Consider the following 17355-nt stretch of genomic DNA (forward strand, 5'->3'; position numbering starts at 1 on the left):
AAAACCGCCAAACCGTAAAACCACATCGAACTATATGGAAAAAAAAGAAGAAAAGAACCGTGTTGACCGGAAAAGTCAACTTTGAGTCAAAAATCAAACCGAACCGTTCAAATCGGTTCCGACGGTTTTGAATGAACAAGAATTGGCCGGAACTGAACCGTTTTATTAATAATTAATTAATTATATATATATACACACACACACATATGTCATGGTATAATAAGTTGAAAAATAAGTTTCATCAAGTTGCAAAGCAATGGATCCCATCCCATTTACATCTCACTCACCTCACCCTCACCTTACTCACGAGGGCTCATTCCCCCATTTCACACAATGGACCCCCTCTTCCTTGTCGACACTCTCCATTGATTTCTTCATTAATAGAGAAACGTCCTCACCTTAAAGATGGTTTTTCGCCAAAATAATTTATAATAATTTCTGATTGCATAATGTACAATGAACAAATGTGATTAAAGGGTCTGGCGAGATCCTCCTAACCCTAGATTACCCGGTATCCACATATTTTAAATATTTGTTTGCAATTACAAAATTAAAATATAAAGATTAAAATAATCGGAGTACCAGGGCACCGAAGAATTTTTGCCTACATGGACATATTTTCTGTGAGCGCTCACAAGCACGTACCCACCGTACAATTCCAAGTGTCAATCTCTTCTTACTCTTCCCTTCATGTTGCCCTTCTCTGATTGGTCCAAGTCTCACTCTTAAGAACTCCAATCCCTCTCTAAAAACCCCCCACCAACCTCCTCCTCTCAAATCCCTTCCTCCTTCCTCTACATTTCTCCCAGCGCTCTCTCTTTTGCCTCCCTACCGCCGTCACCACCACCGTCATTACCGAACAGCTTGTAGGCCGGCGTTAGCAAAGAGAACCGCCTACCGCCATAACATGATCAAGACGTTGAACCCCTACACCGACACGGAAAAAACCGCTGAGATTATGTCCAGGTACAGGCCCATAGCGCCGAAACCTGAGATAACAGCAAACCCAGCAGGCGATAATCCGTCCATGTCTCAGAAAATCAGGGACTCTCCTTCCCTTAGAAACCTCTGGCCGCAGTTGCAGGCCAGACCCACCAGGACTCGAAAGCGAGGTCGAACCGCTCTCTCTCCCACCACCTTTAAGAGGCAGAGGAGTCATCACATGCTAAGATTCTCCACTCCTTGTCATGTGCAATCTCCGGTGAAAAATCTGAGATTGGACGGTTTTACTCGTGCGCTTTCGAAGCTTCCGATTCCGACTAGCCTCGACACCGACAACACCGCCGCTTTGATGACTCTGCCTTTTCTGCCATATATCCCTCCGTCGTCGGTCCCCATTGCCACAAACCCAGCAGTGGTTCCGGCAGAACTCGAATTGATCAAACCCTGCGGAGGAGGGGAGGAGAATTTGATTGATTTGAACACCGTGGCTGCTGAAATCCCAGAAGAAAAAGATCTGCTCAAGCAACTACAGGGGAATTCCCCTGCAACTCCACCAACAAATACCAATGTCATAGAGCCGCATCCAATTCGACCGGTGGTTTCCAGCATAAGTGTCGGACGCATCAGCGCAGACCCGAGCCTAACTCCGGCAGCGCAAGCTCCTAAGAAAGCAGAGGACGTTGAAGAGGAGATGGAGTCTGAAGCCCTGCCGGTAATCTTATCAGACTCGCGCAACAAAGTGAGGATGGCAAACGCTGCCTACAAGGAGATGGTGGGACAGCCAGAGTGTCCATGGCTTGACGCCATGGTGGCCGGAAATGGGCGGTTTGGAGGCAAGAGGATCAGCGGGGAGGTCAGTCTGCAGCTTTCTGATTCAGGGTTGTCCGTTTCTTCAAACGGGTTTTCGTGCTGGGTGAGGATTGAGTGGGGGAACGAGATAAACAAGCACACGGTCAATACATTCTGCGACGTGACGAAGCTGTCCTGTGAGTCCAGGGACTACCTCTTTGAATGGAGGTTCCACACCCACAGCAGGGAGGGTTGTCAGTCCTCCAGTTCAAGTGCTTGAAAAATTTGCACTGTAATTATGAGAAGTAGTGTAGCTAGCTCACTAGGGGAAACAATGCACCTTAAGTGTCTACTATATATCTGTTCTACGTATGCATATAGCAAGAAGTATATGTAAAGTTTGGCCAGCTTTTCTAAGAGAGAAAAAAACTTGTTAATCTCAACTTAATTTCCAATCCAGCAATCACACACAAGTACTAACACACAAGAATAAGTACTGATAGCATTGAACGAGAGAGTTACCTACACCCGCGACTTGACGCCATTATTTGCGCTATTGGTCTGAAGTACCGCGCACAGTGGCATTAGCAGGTGTAGGTAGGGACATTCTGGGGGAGGAAATAACGTTCTCAGATGTTTGCAGCATCAGCTGCAGTCTTCTCGCTCTTATCAGGGCCCTTCCACCTGAAGTTGTCTGCATATGCCTTAGCCTACAAATGGTCATAAGATTTAGATGATACTTGAAGTGTTCTGAGATCCAATTGGAGAAACTAGTTATTTCATCTTCAAATAAGTTGGTAGGAGAATTTCAAACCTTCAAAAGTGGTGTGTGACGCTTCCTGACCTGCAAATACGGTTCATTGTGTCAAGAACGTTGCATAATTTTGGTCAATTTCCACACAAGCTATTCAATTCCATAAAAAAAAAATTGCGGAACATTACGATCATTTCATGCCTAGGATTGGACTGGATAACTCATAAAATTCAAGGTCCGTTACCAGGTGGAGGTAAATGAGTTTTTATTTTGAGGTGATATAAGGGATTATACAAGGAAACTGATCCATCCCTCACAATCTAACATTGGGGATTGGATGGAATAGGTTTCGCAATGAGTAACCCATCTTCTACTTTCAAGTTGGACAAAAAAAGTTCATTTTTTCCTTTAACATAACATATCTAAAACGGCAGAAAATCTAAAACACTTTGAAGTACTATCATCACGGAAAGATCAAAACTTAAAGATGCACAGACCGTATAATCCCAGCCATGTTTCTCAGCAAATGCCTTTGCCGCTTCTTCACTCTCAAAAGTCAGTCCTGCCTCACCAACATTAGCGTACGGATCACCTGTAGATGTCCAGCCCATCAATGGGTTTTCCCACCTGCAAAAATTTCAATGAAAATTGCTATCACTAGTGTCAAGATTTCCGAGAGACGAAACCCCCCGGGCAACTACAAATCTACAGCAATATTATCCGCAACTTGCATATTCCCTCTTCACCGCCATGGCAGGTGTGGGGTTTTATCGCAAAAGCTATCGGTGCAGTTAGTTTTCATATTGTGTTTCATTTCGTCAATTTTCCAATTGGGAATGTTTACATTCTTCAACAATTAGCATCCAATAATGGAATTCCAGATCAACCAATACTGCTCATAAAATTTCAAAGAAGCACAAAACAGCTGAGCTAACTATACCATAGATACACAATTAATTATGTAAAATCGATGAAATTAACTATACACATCATATAATTATGCATGCAAAACATGATTAAGACATCAATATACGTACTTTTGCGTCGAAAGAAAATTAATCTTCCATTTCCCGACTTTCCCAGAACCTTGTTGGGTCGCAGTTCGAGCAGGCGAATAGATTATAACCTAATCACACCCAAATCCAGGAGTAAATTTCTCCAAATTTTGAAAAATAAAACAAATTTTCAAATTAAAAAGAATATTATTATATTTTTAAAAACGACGAGTAATTGAAGAGCTGACCCTTCGTCGGAGATGCTGTTCGGGGATTCCGGATATCATGCCTATGTCGGGGACTTTGACCTCCACCAGTGCCTCCGCTGACTGCGACGACGCCCATCGCGGCCGCGAAAGCACGTGCGCTCGGGCGATGTTGAAGCCGTGTCGTAGAGGTCGCGCCATTTTTTCTAGGAGCGAAAAACTTCGAGGTTCTTCTCAGGCGAAAGAGCAACAATGGGTTCCGTGACGAAGCCAAATCGCGTGACTACGAATGCTTGATGGAATTACAACCAGAAGGTTCTTAGCGTTGGACTTTTTGCGCCATAATTATGCCACGTACTCACTGTGGGAACTCTCCCATTTTTCATTTTTGCTTTTCTTTTTATTTGATCATTTATTTATTTGCCAAACGCAAGGTTGGTCTAACAGCAATCCCACCAGTTCGACAAGGAAAGCCCAGCCCAATTAATTGACACGTATTCTTTTACCTGACTCGAGTTAATTTTCACATTAAATGTTTCAATTTTGTAAAAAATTAATTAAGGTTAACTGAAGGGACACCGTGCCAATTGATTATGTATATGGCGAGCATACACTATAATTTATAATGGTGAGCAAAAATACTCCCTTTGTGTTTGTGCAATTTTATCCGTTTTACCATTGACAATAGGCAATTGTCACTTAATAATACAGTCTAGTGGTATTCCTAGTAAATGAGAGGTTTTATGTTCGATTATGGCTAAGGGCGAATTTAAACCATATTATTGTTTGTCCATTGTAAGGTTATGTTCATTCATTTCTTTAATGTAGATAATATTATTTGTTCAAAATAAATAAAATAGGTAATTAAATTCACAAATATATGTATTTTTACTTTTATAATGCACAATTAAGTTATTTGATCAATAGTGGACATTTTAGATTTTTAGTGTAGGAGTGAAGAAGATGGTTTGGATTTTTCATATTTTTTTTTTCCAAATTTTAATTCTATTTTAGTTATTTTTTATTTAAAATTTTGAAAAAAAATTATCCAGTGGCTATTGCATTTGCATTTGCCACAGGGCCTACGACAACAGATGTTGTCGGTTCCACTCACTCTTACCGTGCGACAATTCACGCGTTAGATACCAAAAAACAAAAAAACAAAAAAAGAATGTGGCTGATCTCATGCCAAATCAGCAGACGCACACACGAGCAATTCTTGCATGAAACCGGATCTCCTTCGGATTCAAAGAAATTGAGTCCAATGATCAAATAATTTGGATCATTGAAATTCGATTTAACGGTTACAAACTAAAATCTTTTCTAAAATTATAATAATTGTAGCCGTTAGATTAAATTTTAATGATCCAGATAATTTAATTCTTGAACTTAATTCTTTTGAATCCGAAGAAGATCTGGTTCCTTAAAAAAATTACGCATGCTTTCGACCGGGCTTTGTGTGGCCCACCACTTGCCCTCCAATATTAGGCTGCCAAAGGCGTTTTGGTCAATTGAATGGCCCTTGCCCTTGCTCAAAAGCATCGGGTGGAATTGAGTTCTAACTCCCACAAATAGATTTTTGGGGCTATTCATTAGCGTATCATTTGATAATCAAAAATACATTATCGTCTCATGAGGTATTACCAGAACTACATGAGAAAGGGGATAAGTCAATCATTGATGTGTAATAGTACCACCTATATTTATAAAAAAACAAAAATTATTCATTTGCCTTTAAATTTAGTACCAAATCGTACTTTGTCATCTGAAACATAAAATTATCATTTAGTTCCTATAAAACATGTGTATAGTAATGTGTTAGTTTTAATTGGTAATTTGTACATGTTGTTAGTGATGTGGCCTTATCTCAATGTTGACGTAGCAGGGTCAAGAATCGTATATGTTTTTGACAGAAAAATGAGAGTAATCTAATGGTTCATTTTAGAACTGTGTTTGAGAAGAAAAGTATTTGAAAGATAAAAGGCTTTCAAAATTTAGCTCACAAAACATGTGACATGACGTAAACATGTTTCAAACCGGAATATAAGCAAATCACATGTTCCTAATTATTAATCTTTATGTACCAAAAAAAGAGTTTTAATTCGGCAGAAGCCCAAATGGCATGATTTTAATGTGAACATGGACCTGGCTTGCCATAGCTGTATGGCCCGTACCTTTAGTATAACTTTGTATTCAACAGTCACTATCGTCATTTGGATTCATTCTTCCATCCACCGGCCGGATTTTTTGGTGTACAAATAATTTAGATACGTGACGTTATTATTTAATTTCAATTAAAACTTCAAACTCCGGTTTGAACAGGAGAAGTACGCCATGCTAATGTGCTTTGGATGATCCACATCTAAGGGTCAGACAATAATGAGCACATTGAACTATCCATGTGGTTGAGAGCCCTCATAGCCCAAGCACAACGACGCAATTATCAGGGGCGTGCTCTACCACTGAGCTATTAGCCTGCCGTGCGGGCCTCCCACTGGGGGCCCGCTATGCCAAAAGCGAGAGAAACCCCATCCCCCTCTTTCCTTTTTTACGCCCACACATCGGCATACGGGATATTTATGTTTTTATTGAAAAATAAGACATAAATTAGGTTGTTCATCTATGTTATAAGATGCTGAATAGGTGACAGTATATTGGCATGCACACAATTTTTTAGTGACTAAAAAGATTTATCGTGTACAGTACTTCTTTACATAATATTCTTATTTTGCTCAACTTATTTTGCATATATTATTTTTAACTAATATATTTTAAAAGTACGACAAATTAATGATTTCTTTTATAAGAAAATTAATGAAAATGGTTTGAAAACTTTAAGTTTTAACAATAAGGACAAAATAAAGGGTAAAGTAAATAGTACTAGGATTCAGTTTTTAGTGTAAAAATGTAATTTTTCATTAAATAAATAGTACCAAAAAATTTTCATTAAAATTTCCTTCTTTTATCATATTATAACAAATAACATGTAAAATAGTACATTACAAACAACGATTTGGTACGCCGAATAAATTCTCAACCGGCTGAGTACTCCCCTCCGTTACTCTTCCAGAATTACCCATTTGTCCGTTTCCAACACACAAATGCCATTTGTTCTTCCTAATTTGCATCGAGTTGATTTTACTTCCTTGTCCTTTTGTGCCCCCACAAACACATCATTTTCGTCATAAACGATCGTATAAACACACAAAGACACAACACAAAAAAGCCATTAAACTTTGATTGCAGTTAACAATAATGGCGTCTAATTACAAATCAGCCGATTCAAGGCTCTCCGATCTCGAGCTAACATGTTCCGATTTGAAAACTCTCCTACGAGCGACGGCGGAAATGGAAGAAAATCTTGAAAAGATGGACAACAAGTTTGAAGTCATAGACGAAACGCTTCTAACTACGTCTAGAAGAGTAGCTCCTTTACAATCGCTAGCCATGGCCTCGAAAGCCTTGGAAACCAGAATCAACCGAGCTGTCGCGCCAGCTTTGGCGCTTCTTCACAACTTCAAGCTCTCTGAGACCATCCAGGATAAGCTCTTGGATCTCTCGGAGAAGTTGTTGAGCGAGAAGTCTATGAAGAAACGGCTCAAGAAGCTTGTCAAGTACGTGGACTGCGTGGACCAGTTGAAAATTGCGATTAACTGCATTTGTGAAGAGGGTGAGCCGGTGATTCAGAGGCTGCAGGAGGTGGTGGAGTTTTTGAGCCGGACGAAGGCCACGGACCAGTACAGAACGCACCGGCTGAGGGAGACGCTGGTGACTCTCAAGTCGCTGTACGAGACGGAGGTTGACGCCATGAGGTTTGAAGGATTGTTTGATGAGGCGCTGTTGAATTTGCAGGACGAGTATGAGAGTATCTTGGAGCAGATTAGGCATCGGAATGTGGTGGATTTGCATGCCGCTTCGGATAAAGATGATCGGAGCGATGAGATGGCTATCGTGGGTTCGGGTTTGGGGACTGAGTTGGAGCTTGAACTTTTGAGAAGGATTTCACAAACCCTAGCTGCCGATGATTGCTTGGATATATGCATCGATATTTATGTTAAGGTAACTTCATTATAATGGTTTTTTTTTCCTCACTTGTAGAAATGTTTTTTTTTTTTTTTTTTTTTTTTTTTTTTTTTTTTTTTGTTAATCATGTGATTTGTTATCCATCTATTAGGGTGAGCAGCATCCCTAGCTATTATTCCGAGGGATAGGGTCGTACAAAATGTGACCTCTGATAATGAATTTCTAGTACTATTACATGTTATCGATACTTTTTGAGACCGAAAATGATTGAGATTGTGTTTAAGATGGTTTTATAGTCTCAACGGCCTCTAAAAGAGACTTGTAAAACTTAATATTTTCAACTGTTCTCTGATTTAATAAGTGCTAAATTTATAAGTTAATCGATCAGTGACCACAATATTAGTGCAATTAAAATTGAAATAGTCCACTTCAAAAAACAAGAACTCTGAACATTTTTATTTTTTATTTCTAATTGTTATGCTTGTTGTCGTTCAACAGGTGAGGTACAAAAGGGTGGCCAAAGCACTAATGAGGCTAAACCCTGATTACCTAAAAACCCACACACCAGAAGAAATAGATGAAATACCATGGGAGAGCTTGGAGACAGCCATAACCCTCTGGATCCAGCACTTCGAGCTCGCAGTCAAAGCAGTGCTCGTATCGGAGAAGAAACTCTGCGAACAAGTCCTAGGAGGAATAATGGAAGGACTGATATGGCCAGAATGCTTCGCCAAAATCGCAGGCAAAATCATGGCGGTGTTCTTCCGGTTTGGCGAAGGCGTTGCCCAAAGCAGCAAAGAACCACAGAAGTTGTTCAAGCTCCTTGACATGTTTGATTCCCTAGAGAAGCTGAAGCCTGGATTCTCAGAGGTTTTTGATGGCGAATCGGGGACCGACTTTTGTACAAGATTCAGGGAGCTGGAGAAGCTTCTTGTTCATGCTTCCAGTAAAGTTTTTTGGGAATTTGGGCTTCAAATTGAAGACAATTCTGATGGATTGCCTCCACCACCAGACGGTTCGGTGCCGAAAATAGTAAGGTACGTCAAAATTTTAGGGAGACGGATTAGCGGCAGTAAACTAAAGTATTTGTTCTTGAACTATGATAAAATTGAAGCTTTAGCTTTTGAATTAAAATCCATTAAAATTAGTACATGAGTTTGATAAAAATATGTAGCATATTGGTTATTAAACCTCAATTTCATTAGAATGTGATCAAAATTAAGAAGGCAACATGCATGCACATTCATTTCTCCGATTTGCTCTTTAAAAAGACTCGCCCGCATTTTACGTGCTTAATTTTGACGAAAGTTCTCACGAAATTGGCTTGAAGGACCAATGCTCTACATTTTATCAAATGCTGATATCAGTTTTTAATCGATTTAAAATTTAGAGGCAAGAGCTCCAATCATAAAGTAAGCACCAATGCTTCAATGTTATGTTTCCAACTTGCATTTGACGAGCGACTTTTTACATCCTTCAACAGGTACGCAGTGAACTACTTGAAATACTTAGCAACTGAAAATTACAGCGTCCCCATGGCGAAAGTTCTCAGAACGGAGCAAATCTGGAAAGCCGGGATCTTGTCGAAACCAGAAACCGACGAGAATCTACTCAAAGACGCCATTTGCAACATCATGGAAGCTCTGCAGAGAAACGTGGAGTCGAAACGTTCTGGCTACAACAACAACAGCAGGGACAGGGACAAAATCGGCATTTCAATTCACATGCCACACGTGTTCTGCATGAACACGTACTGGTACATTTACATGAGGACGAGAAACACGGAGCTCGGGAAGCTGTTGGGAGACGGCTACTTGAGGAACAACTACAAGGTTGTAGCCGAGGAATCCGCTTACTTGTACCAGAAGCAATCGTGGGCTCCACTGGTTAGGATTCTGGAGAGGGACGATTTGGAGGAGCAGCAGAGCAAGGAAGCGAAGGCGGGGCTGGTGAGGGTGAAAATCGAGGCGTTCATGAAGGGCTTGGACGACATTTCGAAGAGCCACGGGGGATTCTGTGTAATTCCGGACGTTGACTTGCGGGAGCAGATTAGGGCGGCTACCGTTAAGCTGGTGATTCCGGCATACACCGAGTTCGTGAACTCGTTCTCAGGGTTGTTGCAGGGGAAGGGTTATCTGGGTCCTGACTCGGTTCAGGAGTTGTTGGAGAAAGTTTTTGACGGTGGGGATGGGAAGCTTAAGCGGAGAGGGTCTAAGGATCGGACGGGTGGTGGGAGCTCAGGGATGGATGGTGGGGTGAAGGACTATCGACGGTCCAGATCAAGTACTAATGACATTTGAGAGCTTTTTATGTCGTTGGATTTGATTACTTTTGTGTATTGTGTTCACTTCGGCCATTGTTTATGATCTATGTATATTGCACATGGGTGTGCTTTGATCGCTAAGACACTGATTCGAGGATAATAGCCAAATACCGCCTTACAATGTTACTGTGACGAGTTTTGAGTGGCTCTGTTATGGCTTTGCCCATATGAAGGAATGAGCTGTGTCATGTGGCTTGAGAGAATGCTTTGGGCAACATGCTTGGATGAGACATGTAATTCAATTTGTTTGAAGCACTTATCCTTACATCTGAGTACATATGATTTATCTTTCTCTCGTAAAGTTGAGAAATTCTTAAGTTTGAACAATCTGATAATGTGTTGTTCAACATAAGATAGGAAAATACCACAACTAGCCACACTCTTTGGATTTCGGTCCGCCCACCCCGCCTCACCGAGATAATGATTCGTGTACATGGTCTCGTTTCAATAATACAATAACATATGGTAGTTTATTTCTACATATCTTTCTATTTTCAGCATTTAAACGGAACATTAGCATAACAGTATATATGTGCTGTATAAATTCCCTTGTATGACACTTAGTGTCTTCATCTAAACGAACATGTTGTCTGATTGGTTTTCTCCATCAACCTACTCATATCACGCCATGCGTGCGTGGTTGGACTTGTTGGATTGCTTGGGCCGTTGGGCCTCCACGTTTCAAGAGCAGGGCCAGCTTTGAGGGGATGCAAGTGGTGCTACTGTACATGACCCCCAAATCGGAAGGGTCCTGATTTTTCAATTTTGTATGCATTTACGTATATATAGTAATATGTGTAGAATATTACAAACTTGAGTCTTAGCGCAAAAGGAATTATTGCTTCTTTACATCGGCTTAGGGGATGAGTTTGAAACTCATTTCCATCTTTTTTTTCAGTTTATATTTTTATATAAATGCATAAGCTTTCACAAAATAATATAAAACTTCCACACAATAACATAAAAATTCAAACTTTGACCCTCTAAATAGTTAAGGAAAAACAATACGCCACTTTTTCACTTGTTTATTTGTTAAATTTATTTGTGCTATTAGAATTTATAGAATCTCAATTGAAAACTAAAATTATTATTTTAAAAAAAATATTAAAAAATTAAATTCTTAATACCTTTTTGGACCTTCAATTCACTTTCGCACAGAACCTTGAAATCTAAAGGCCGGCTCTGTTCAAAAGTACCACATATGACTCGAGCTGCTAAATTACACTTGTACCCTAACAAACGCTGTCAATTTACTGGCACCGGAACGTGGTGGTCTTCGAAGCTTCTGTGCCGCAGCAGGTTGAAGAAAGAGAATATTCCTTCTTGCCGAAGAATCTCGCAAATCCAATCCAACACAACACTTTCTCATTTCCTTTTCCTAACACCCATATTTCCCACCAATTCTCCCCCGAAAATTCCCAACTATTTTCCCAGAAAATTCACAACTTTCCCAAGAAAACCAGCCCCAAGTTCCCAAATCCGAAAATGACGACAATCAAAGACCTAAGTCTCGCAATTGACGAATCGGCTTGCGCCATTGACTTCTCCGACTTCCCCGAGGACGTACAGCTCTGCATCCTCTCCTTCCTCACGCCTCCCGAGGTCGCCAGCTTCGCCTGCACATCGAAACGGTTCGATTCGCTATGCAAATCCGACGGCAAGCTCTGGTTCAACATGTGCGATCGCAGGTGGGGATCCAAGACCCGGATCAAGAAATGGGGAAATGGGAAAATCACGTACAGGAATCTCTACCAGACCCTCAGCGATTGGGAGAATCTGATTGGGTTCTGGCGCCAGGGCGGCTTCACGACATCGCCGCTGTTGATTTTTTTCGAGTGGGGCCCGTCGTTCGTGACGGGGTTCCGAGTATCTCCGGCCAAGGACGGCACGTACGGCGTCGTAAAGGCGCCGTTTTTGTGGATGAGCCTCTCGCCGGAGGGGCAAGTCGTGAACTTTCTGGACCCTGAAGGCCGGCCCGAGATTTTGGAAGATTTCGCGGATTCCGACCGGTTCAAGTTTGCGGAGAGCGAATTGGTTCCGGTGAATGTGAGATTGGTGGGGAAGACCTATTTTGTTGTGGAGGAAGATACAAGCTTTGGGGCTCCGAGACGTTTGAGCTCAGGGCGTGGCCGCGTAAACGGCAGCGTGGTCGACGAGGATGTGATTGGAGCCGCCGAGAGTAGTGGCTCTCCGGGGACCTCACCAGACCAGGCGGTGGTGGAGATATATCAGTACCTTGCGAACCGTACCAGCCCGGGTGCGGATAGAGCTTCCAGGAGGCAGAGGAGGAGAGAGAAGCAAAGGCAGGCAAGGAGGAAGCTGGAGCCTCAGCATTATGTCAAGATTGTAGATTGCTCGCCGACGACGGCTAGGCCTTTGCAGGGCCTCTGGAAGGTTCCTTTTCTCTCTTTGTACTGGCATTTTTCAGCTGAAAGTTTGAATAGAAGATTGTTATTGCCTCAAGAGATGTTGTGCCATTTTTATGTAGACACACGCACTAACAGTTTGATCTCGATTTCGCCTTTGTGAAGTGTTTGTTGATTGTTGGAGGACTGCATTGTATCTAGTTTGTATTTTGGAATTTAGATTTAGCATCCAAATTTATTCCGAAACGGAATATTACTGTTCTCTCCAAGAATTTCCGTTGAATGTGTTTCTGACAGTGTTATTGCTTCATTGAATTGTTGTTATGTATGAAAATTGCGAGCGAAGATCTGGCTGCATCAATCAATTTGAGTAGAATTTCCGAACTACGGAGTGTAACAAAAAAACACGGGACTGTTTAGAAGTCTCGTTGCTGAGTTAGGAAAGTCGGATCAGTGTGCTTTAACTAACTGGTTTAGAAGTCTTTTTTCGCTCTTTGCTTATAATGTGCCATTACAAGATGGTGGATTCAGATGAGTTTTCAATTATAGCACAACTAGTCAACTAACCCTCTCATCTTCTTCCAACTGCAGGGAATTGATGATGACATGGCCTTGGGATTTTACCTTGTTGCATATGATAACATCGGGGGCATTTCCTGCCAAAAGGTGTGCAACCCGTCGGAGAATTTATGCCATATAATGCGTTTTATCAGTAAGCAACCAGTGTTTTGGGCAGCGAACCCTACTTTTATTGAGTCTCCGATTTCCCCAGAGGAAGAAAATTTGTACACCAGTCGTGTACATCTTCGACCAAGTGCAGCAGAGGATCACACTCATCAGCATCTCTCTCTCACTGGAAATGAAGGCGTCTCCCGCATTCTGCGCATAAACTTCAGTCATGATCTAGCTCTTCCGGACTTGGTCGGACCTAACCCACCTCATGCACATGGAAGGATTTGGCAGTATGGGGATGAAACATTTGGGTTTGGATCTCTTCAAGATAGTTTTATCAGAGACTTGAAGCATGTTGCCAAAAATGGTTGTCTTCTTGATACCGTGGATCCTTTGTCGTGACGAATGTACTCCTTTCGGAATGTTTCATTTTTTTTGTTTATTTTTGTACATAATTAAACTGCAGTCATAATTCCGATGACTGAATTTATTCGCATTTCAGATTTTCTCTTGTAGAATCATCTAATGAGATGTTCAATAATCAGTTGGCTCATATCTGAATTTGTATTCCAGTTTTATTGTTTTCTTTTGACACAAGCAATCTAAGATGTGGGAACGAGGATTCAAACTTAAGCGCATAGAAGAGCATATCGGTTCTAGCGAGTGTGGGCACTCCCACGTGTGCATGTTTTATTGCTTTCAAAACATGGGAATCCTCATCCTTTACCTGTAGAGAAGATTTGCAAGTCCAAACTCCGCCGTTGTTCCCATTTATATTCCAGGACAAACAATTAAAACAACAACTAGTGATAAATGAGCATTTTGTGTTTTCTAAATAAGCACGAGGAGGAAACGGATTCAAACTTGGTTCCGCATAAAAGAACAACTCTCAAACAAACAACAAATTAATTAGTTTAGAATATGTGTCAATTGTGACTTGTAGTATTTTATTCGATGTTTAATTTAGGATTAGAAAAGATTAGCATGAAAACAATAGGGTTTAGATTGAAAATATAGGATTTGGCATCTCATTTGAGCATTCACAAACCTTACAGGAAACTAAACACAACAAATGAATGAACCCACACGCTTCAATTAATACTTAAGATTCATCTGTCTTGCAGGAAAATGATAAGGTATGAGGGACAGCAACACCGCGCCGGCCTTAAAGAACGGATGCTAAGGCGATTGAAAATAGAGTCATCCGTTGTCTTCGAATCATATTTCAGCAGCAACTTCTCTGGCATTCTCATCCACGGCCATCTTCTCATTGTCACCCTCAAGCTGGCTCAAGTTTCCCTTCTCCTTGATGAGTTGGGTGTGGTGGTGCTTGCAGTAGAGCCGGCCCTCATGTGCAATGTAGTTCGATGGGCTGATTGTACACCCTCCATGTGTGCATTTGAAACACATCTTGTGGTAAGGAGTTCCGTTCACTGACACCTTTTCTGTTGGATAGACGGTATTCCTGCAGCCAAAGCACTTTTCTCTGGTTCCACCAAACATGCTTGAAGCCTTCGCTACTGCAGGTTTCTGTAAAACAATTTACCATCGAGACCATCGAGAGATGATGATCAGCAGATGTTAAATGATCCATAGGCAAGCATTTAAAGATTTTCGGACGAATATACCTCATTATCAACAGGTCTCTCTGGTTTCACAATTTTTGGTGTCCCTGAGAAAGGAAATTGAAACATAAGTTGATCAACTTGAGCGATGAAGAGAAGGGAAGGTTAGTTATTGAAGCGGGATTTTGATTTTACCTTCAAAACTTTTGTCAAGACTGCCGGTTCTTTTGAAGAGCTGATCAAAATGTGGCCTGCAGTAGAGCACTCCCTCAAAGGAATTGTAGTTGCTAAGCTGCGAATTCATCAATTTGTAAATGGAGTTGTATATGAAAACCAAAAATGCAAAAGTAGTTATTTAATCTTCTATATCGGAATCATTGTTTAACGACTTACAGATGAAGATTAAAAATCAAAGTCGATATAAGATGATTCCGGGATAGAACAATGCTAGAACAACTGGTAGAATCAAATGACCGGAGTCCGATTTCTGACTAATTGTTCACTCTTTGGTGTTATATATAATAGAAGATAAGTTTGTCAATCTGTAAACTCTAGTTCTGTTCTTGCATTTGAACAATTCACATATCAAATTTTCGGGTTTAATCTATGATCTTATAACATCAAGATGCAGGTGAAAATTGAAATTTCTGAAATTTCAATGTTGAAAAAAAACTTGTTCATGATAAGCATTAAGCACCACAAAGCAGAGTTTACTTTAAACAAGAAAGAACATCTATCAGATCGAAAAGTACGCCGAAAACAACTCTTAATTATTGCAGTAATTGGTTTAGTGCAAGCAACATGAGACCGGTTTTGGTAGATTTTGCTTCAATTCAACATTCCGTCCCCCAAAAATGAAAAACATAGATTTTAAGAGTCGTTTGACAACCATTTCGTTTTTAGTTTTAAAGCAGCGTAAGTGAACGAACCTTGAGGGTTCCTCTGCAGTGGTGGCATCGGAAGCAGGCTTTGTGGTAGATTCGGTTATCAGCTGTGAGCTTGTCCACCAGATACACTGTCTTGTCACAAGCCATGCACTTCTGAGTTGTTCCTGCAAATGCCATTTCTCCACTCTCTCTCTGTCTCTCTCTCTGTGAGAATAAGAAGAAGGAGGGGAGATGTGAGAAATGGAATGAGAGAGATGATTAGGGTTGGAGTGGGATTAGGGTTGGAGTGGGGAATGGGAATTCAGAGACCAAAAGAGAAGCACAACTGTCATACTGTTGGGATGAATATGATTAAAGTTTAGCGGCAATTAGCAATCATGTTGTCCCACTTCCAAAGCACCTACCTACCGCTCTCTCTAGATTTTTTTTCTTAATTATCTTCCTTCCTTGCCCTCTAAACCATGCATTTGATTTGGATTTTTCTTATGAATTTTTGAAAAGAAGCTCACGTAATCAAAGACACAACATGATAAATATTTTGTTGAACGAGTGTTGCATTTGTAAATATGTAATATAGATGTATGGAACATATGATGTTTCTTTTTTTAGAAAGCATTTTAAGTGTTTTTTTTTTTTTCAAAATTCATTTGCATGTTTACTAAATATTGATTCCAGAAACATTTTTAAGTATCAGAAACGCTTACAACCATTACAAAAACACTTCTAACCAAGCTCTTAGTTGATTAGTTTGGTGGTGTTGTGTAAAGAGGGTTAATTAGTTCAGAAAAAATTACTACTAATTAATAAGTTGGTTTGTTTTGCTTTTATTAATTAAGTTGGAAGCTAAATTTGGAGTGCGACACTAGTAACTGGGATACATGTACGGATGGATATTGGGTTAACATCTAAAAACCCCTTTTTGAAAAAATTGAACTTAGAAGCATCAAATTAGTGACTTTTCTCCCAAGTTTGATGCCTCCATGCCATCAAATGCCAGCACTTCTTCATCATCTCATTTGCTTGCCTAGTTGGCTTGCATTGAATGCTTATATTCTCAAAGATATTTTTCTACTCCATGATTGCACTATTTTTACAGAACAATATTTGGCTACTTAAGATGAGTAAGAACTCCAATTCAAAACTCTTTGTGTTCAAATTATAAGATTTTGTGTTGATGGGTCAGAGCTGTTCATATGAAACACTCTACAAATATCATCTTTGCCAAAAATGAATTAAAACTAAGGTCGTTTAGTTGAAACTCTATTATAACAAATACACAGACGAGTCGTAATGATTTTTACCAATTCTTTTCATTTTTTTTATACAGTTCGGGGACTTAGTTTTAATTGATTTTTTTGCATATGCGATCTTTATAAGGTGATTAATTTGAACGGTTATAATTGCAACATGAAATTCTATGAATCAATAACGAACAATTTTGAGTAGGAGTCCTACTCATCTTTTGAGTAGACAAATATTATTCATTTTTATAAAGATGGATATGGCCTCTGAATTAAGGTTGAATCTTTTGAGTGAAATTGTCTCAACCATACTTAACAAAGCATTTTGATTGACAATCTATCGACATATCATAGTACCATTTTGCTCAAAAAAATATTTTTGTATAATCTGAATTGTGTGTAGATGGTTAGAATTGCTCGATCCTCCGAGTTGCCTAGTTTTTGTTTGATTCGAGTTTATGTTATAATCTACTTTAAATTAAGACTTTCGAATTTAAGTATAGAGAAGGAAAACATGCCTTAGCTTCGATTTCAAACATTGCACATGAGTTTGAAATGATGGAGGCACTAAACTAGTCTTCTTTTTATCTTT

At 40.1% G+C, this 17355-nt stretch overlaps 5 protein-coding genes across 6 annotated transcripts; 3 read left to right on the top strand and 2 right to left on the bottom strand.

Moving 5' to 3' along the window:
- Positions 1-907: 907 nt before the first annotated feature.
- LOC137713386 (uncharacterized) lies at positions 908-2011 on the top strand. The gene has a single exon (XM_068452679.1). It carries the CDS (start codon positions 908-910, stop codon positions 2009-2011), a length of 1104 nt encoding a protein of 367 aa, XP_068308780.1.
- On the bottom strand, positions 1885-4009 carry LOC137747587 (NADH dehydrogenase [ubiquinone] iron-sulfur protein 4, mitochondrial-like). Of its 2 annotated transcripts, XR_011069980.1 has the most exons (6): positions 3729-4009; positions 3523-3611; positions 2983-3112; positions 2546-2575; positions 2254-2441; positions 1885-2021 (listed from the first exon to the last, which is right to left on the bottom strand). XR_011069980.1 is itself a non-coding variant. In XM_068487723.1 (5 exons), the coding sequence occupies exons 1-5, from the start codon at positions 3885-3887 to the stop codon at positions 2361-2363; spliced, it is 489 nt and encodes a 162-aa protein (XP_068343824.1). In that variant the 5' UTR covers positions 3888-4009; the 3' UTR covers positions 2122-2360. The 2 variants fall into 2 exon arrangements, 1 of the variants encoding a protein (XP_068343824.1); XM_068487723.1 differs by lacking the exon at positions 1885-2021 and having other exon boundaries at positions 2122-2441.
- A 2797-nt stretch (positions 4010-6806) lies between these two features.
- Positions 6807-10323, top strand: LOC137730114 (exocyst complex component EXO70I-like). The gene is made up of 3 exons (XM_068469182.1): positions 6807-7745; positions 8208-8746; positions 9193-10323. The coding sequence occupies exons 1-3, from the start codon at positions 6942-6944 to the stop codon at positions 10007-10009; spliced, it is 2160 nt and encodes a 719-aa protein (XP_068325283.1). The 5' UTR covers positions 6807-6941; the 3' UTR covers positions 10010-10323.
- Positions 10324-11238: 915 nt separating this feature from the next.
- On the top strand, positions 11239-13626 carry LOC137748005 (F-box protein At3g12350-like). Its single transcript, XM_068488120.1, has 2 exons — positions 11239-12426; positions 12990-13626. Exons 1-2 carry the CDS (start codon positions 11518-11520, stop codon positions 13470-13472), a joined length of 1392 nt encoding a protein of 463 aa, XP_068344221.1. The 5' UTR covers positions 11239-11517; the 3' UTR covers positions 13473-13626.
- A 517-nt stretch (positions 13627-14143) lies between these two features.
- Positions 14144-15790, bottom strand: LOC137735326 (LIM domain-containing protein WLIM1-like). Its single transcript, XM_068474748.1, has 4 exons — positions 15565-15790; positions 14831-14927; positions 14699-14742; positions 14144-14600 (listed from the first exon to the last, which is right to left on the bottom strand). The coding sequence occupies exons 1-4, from the start codon at positions 15697-15699 to the stop codon at positions 14289-14291; spliced, it is 588 nt and encodes a 195-aa protein (XP_068330849.1). The 5' UTR covers positions 15700-15790; the 3' UTR covers positions 14144-14288.
- Positions 15791-17355: the final 1565 nt, after the last annotated feature.

This window comes from Pyrus communis, chromosome 1 (genome assembly GCF_963583255.1).
Source record: "Pyrus communis chromosome 1, drPyrComm1.1, whole genome shotgun sequence".
NCBI lineage: Eukaryota > Viridiplantae > Streptophyta > Magnoliopsida > Rosales > Rosaceae > Pyrus > Pyrus communis.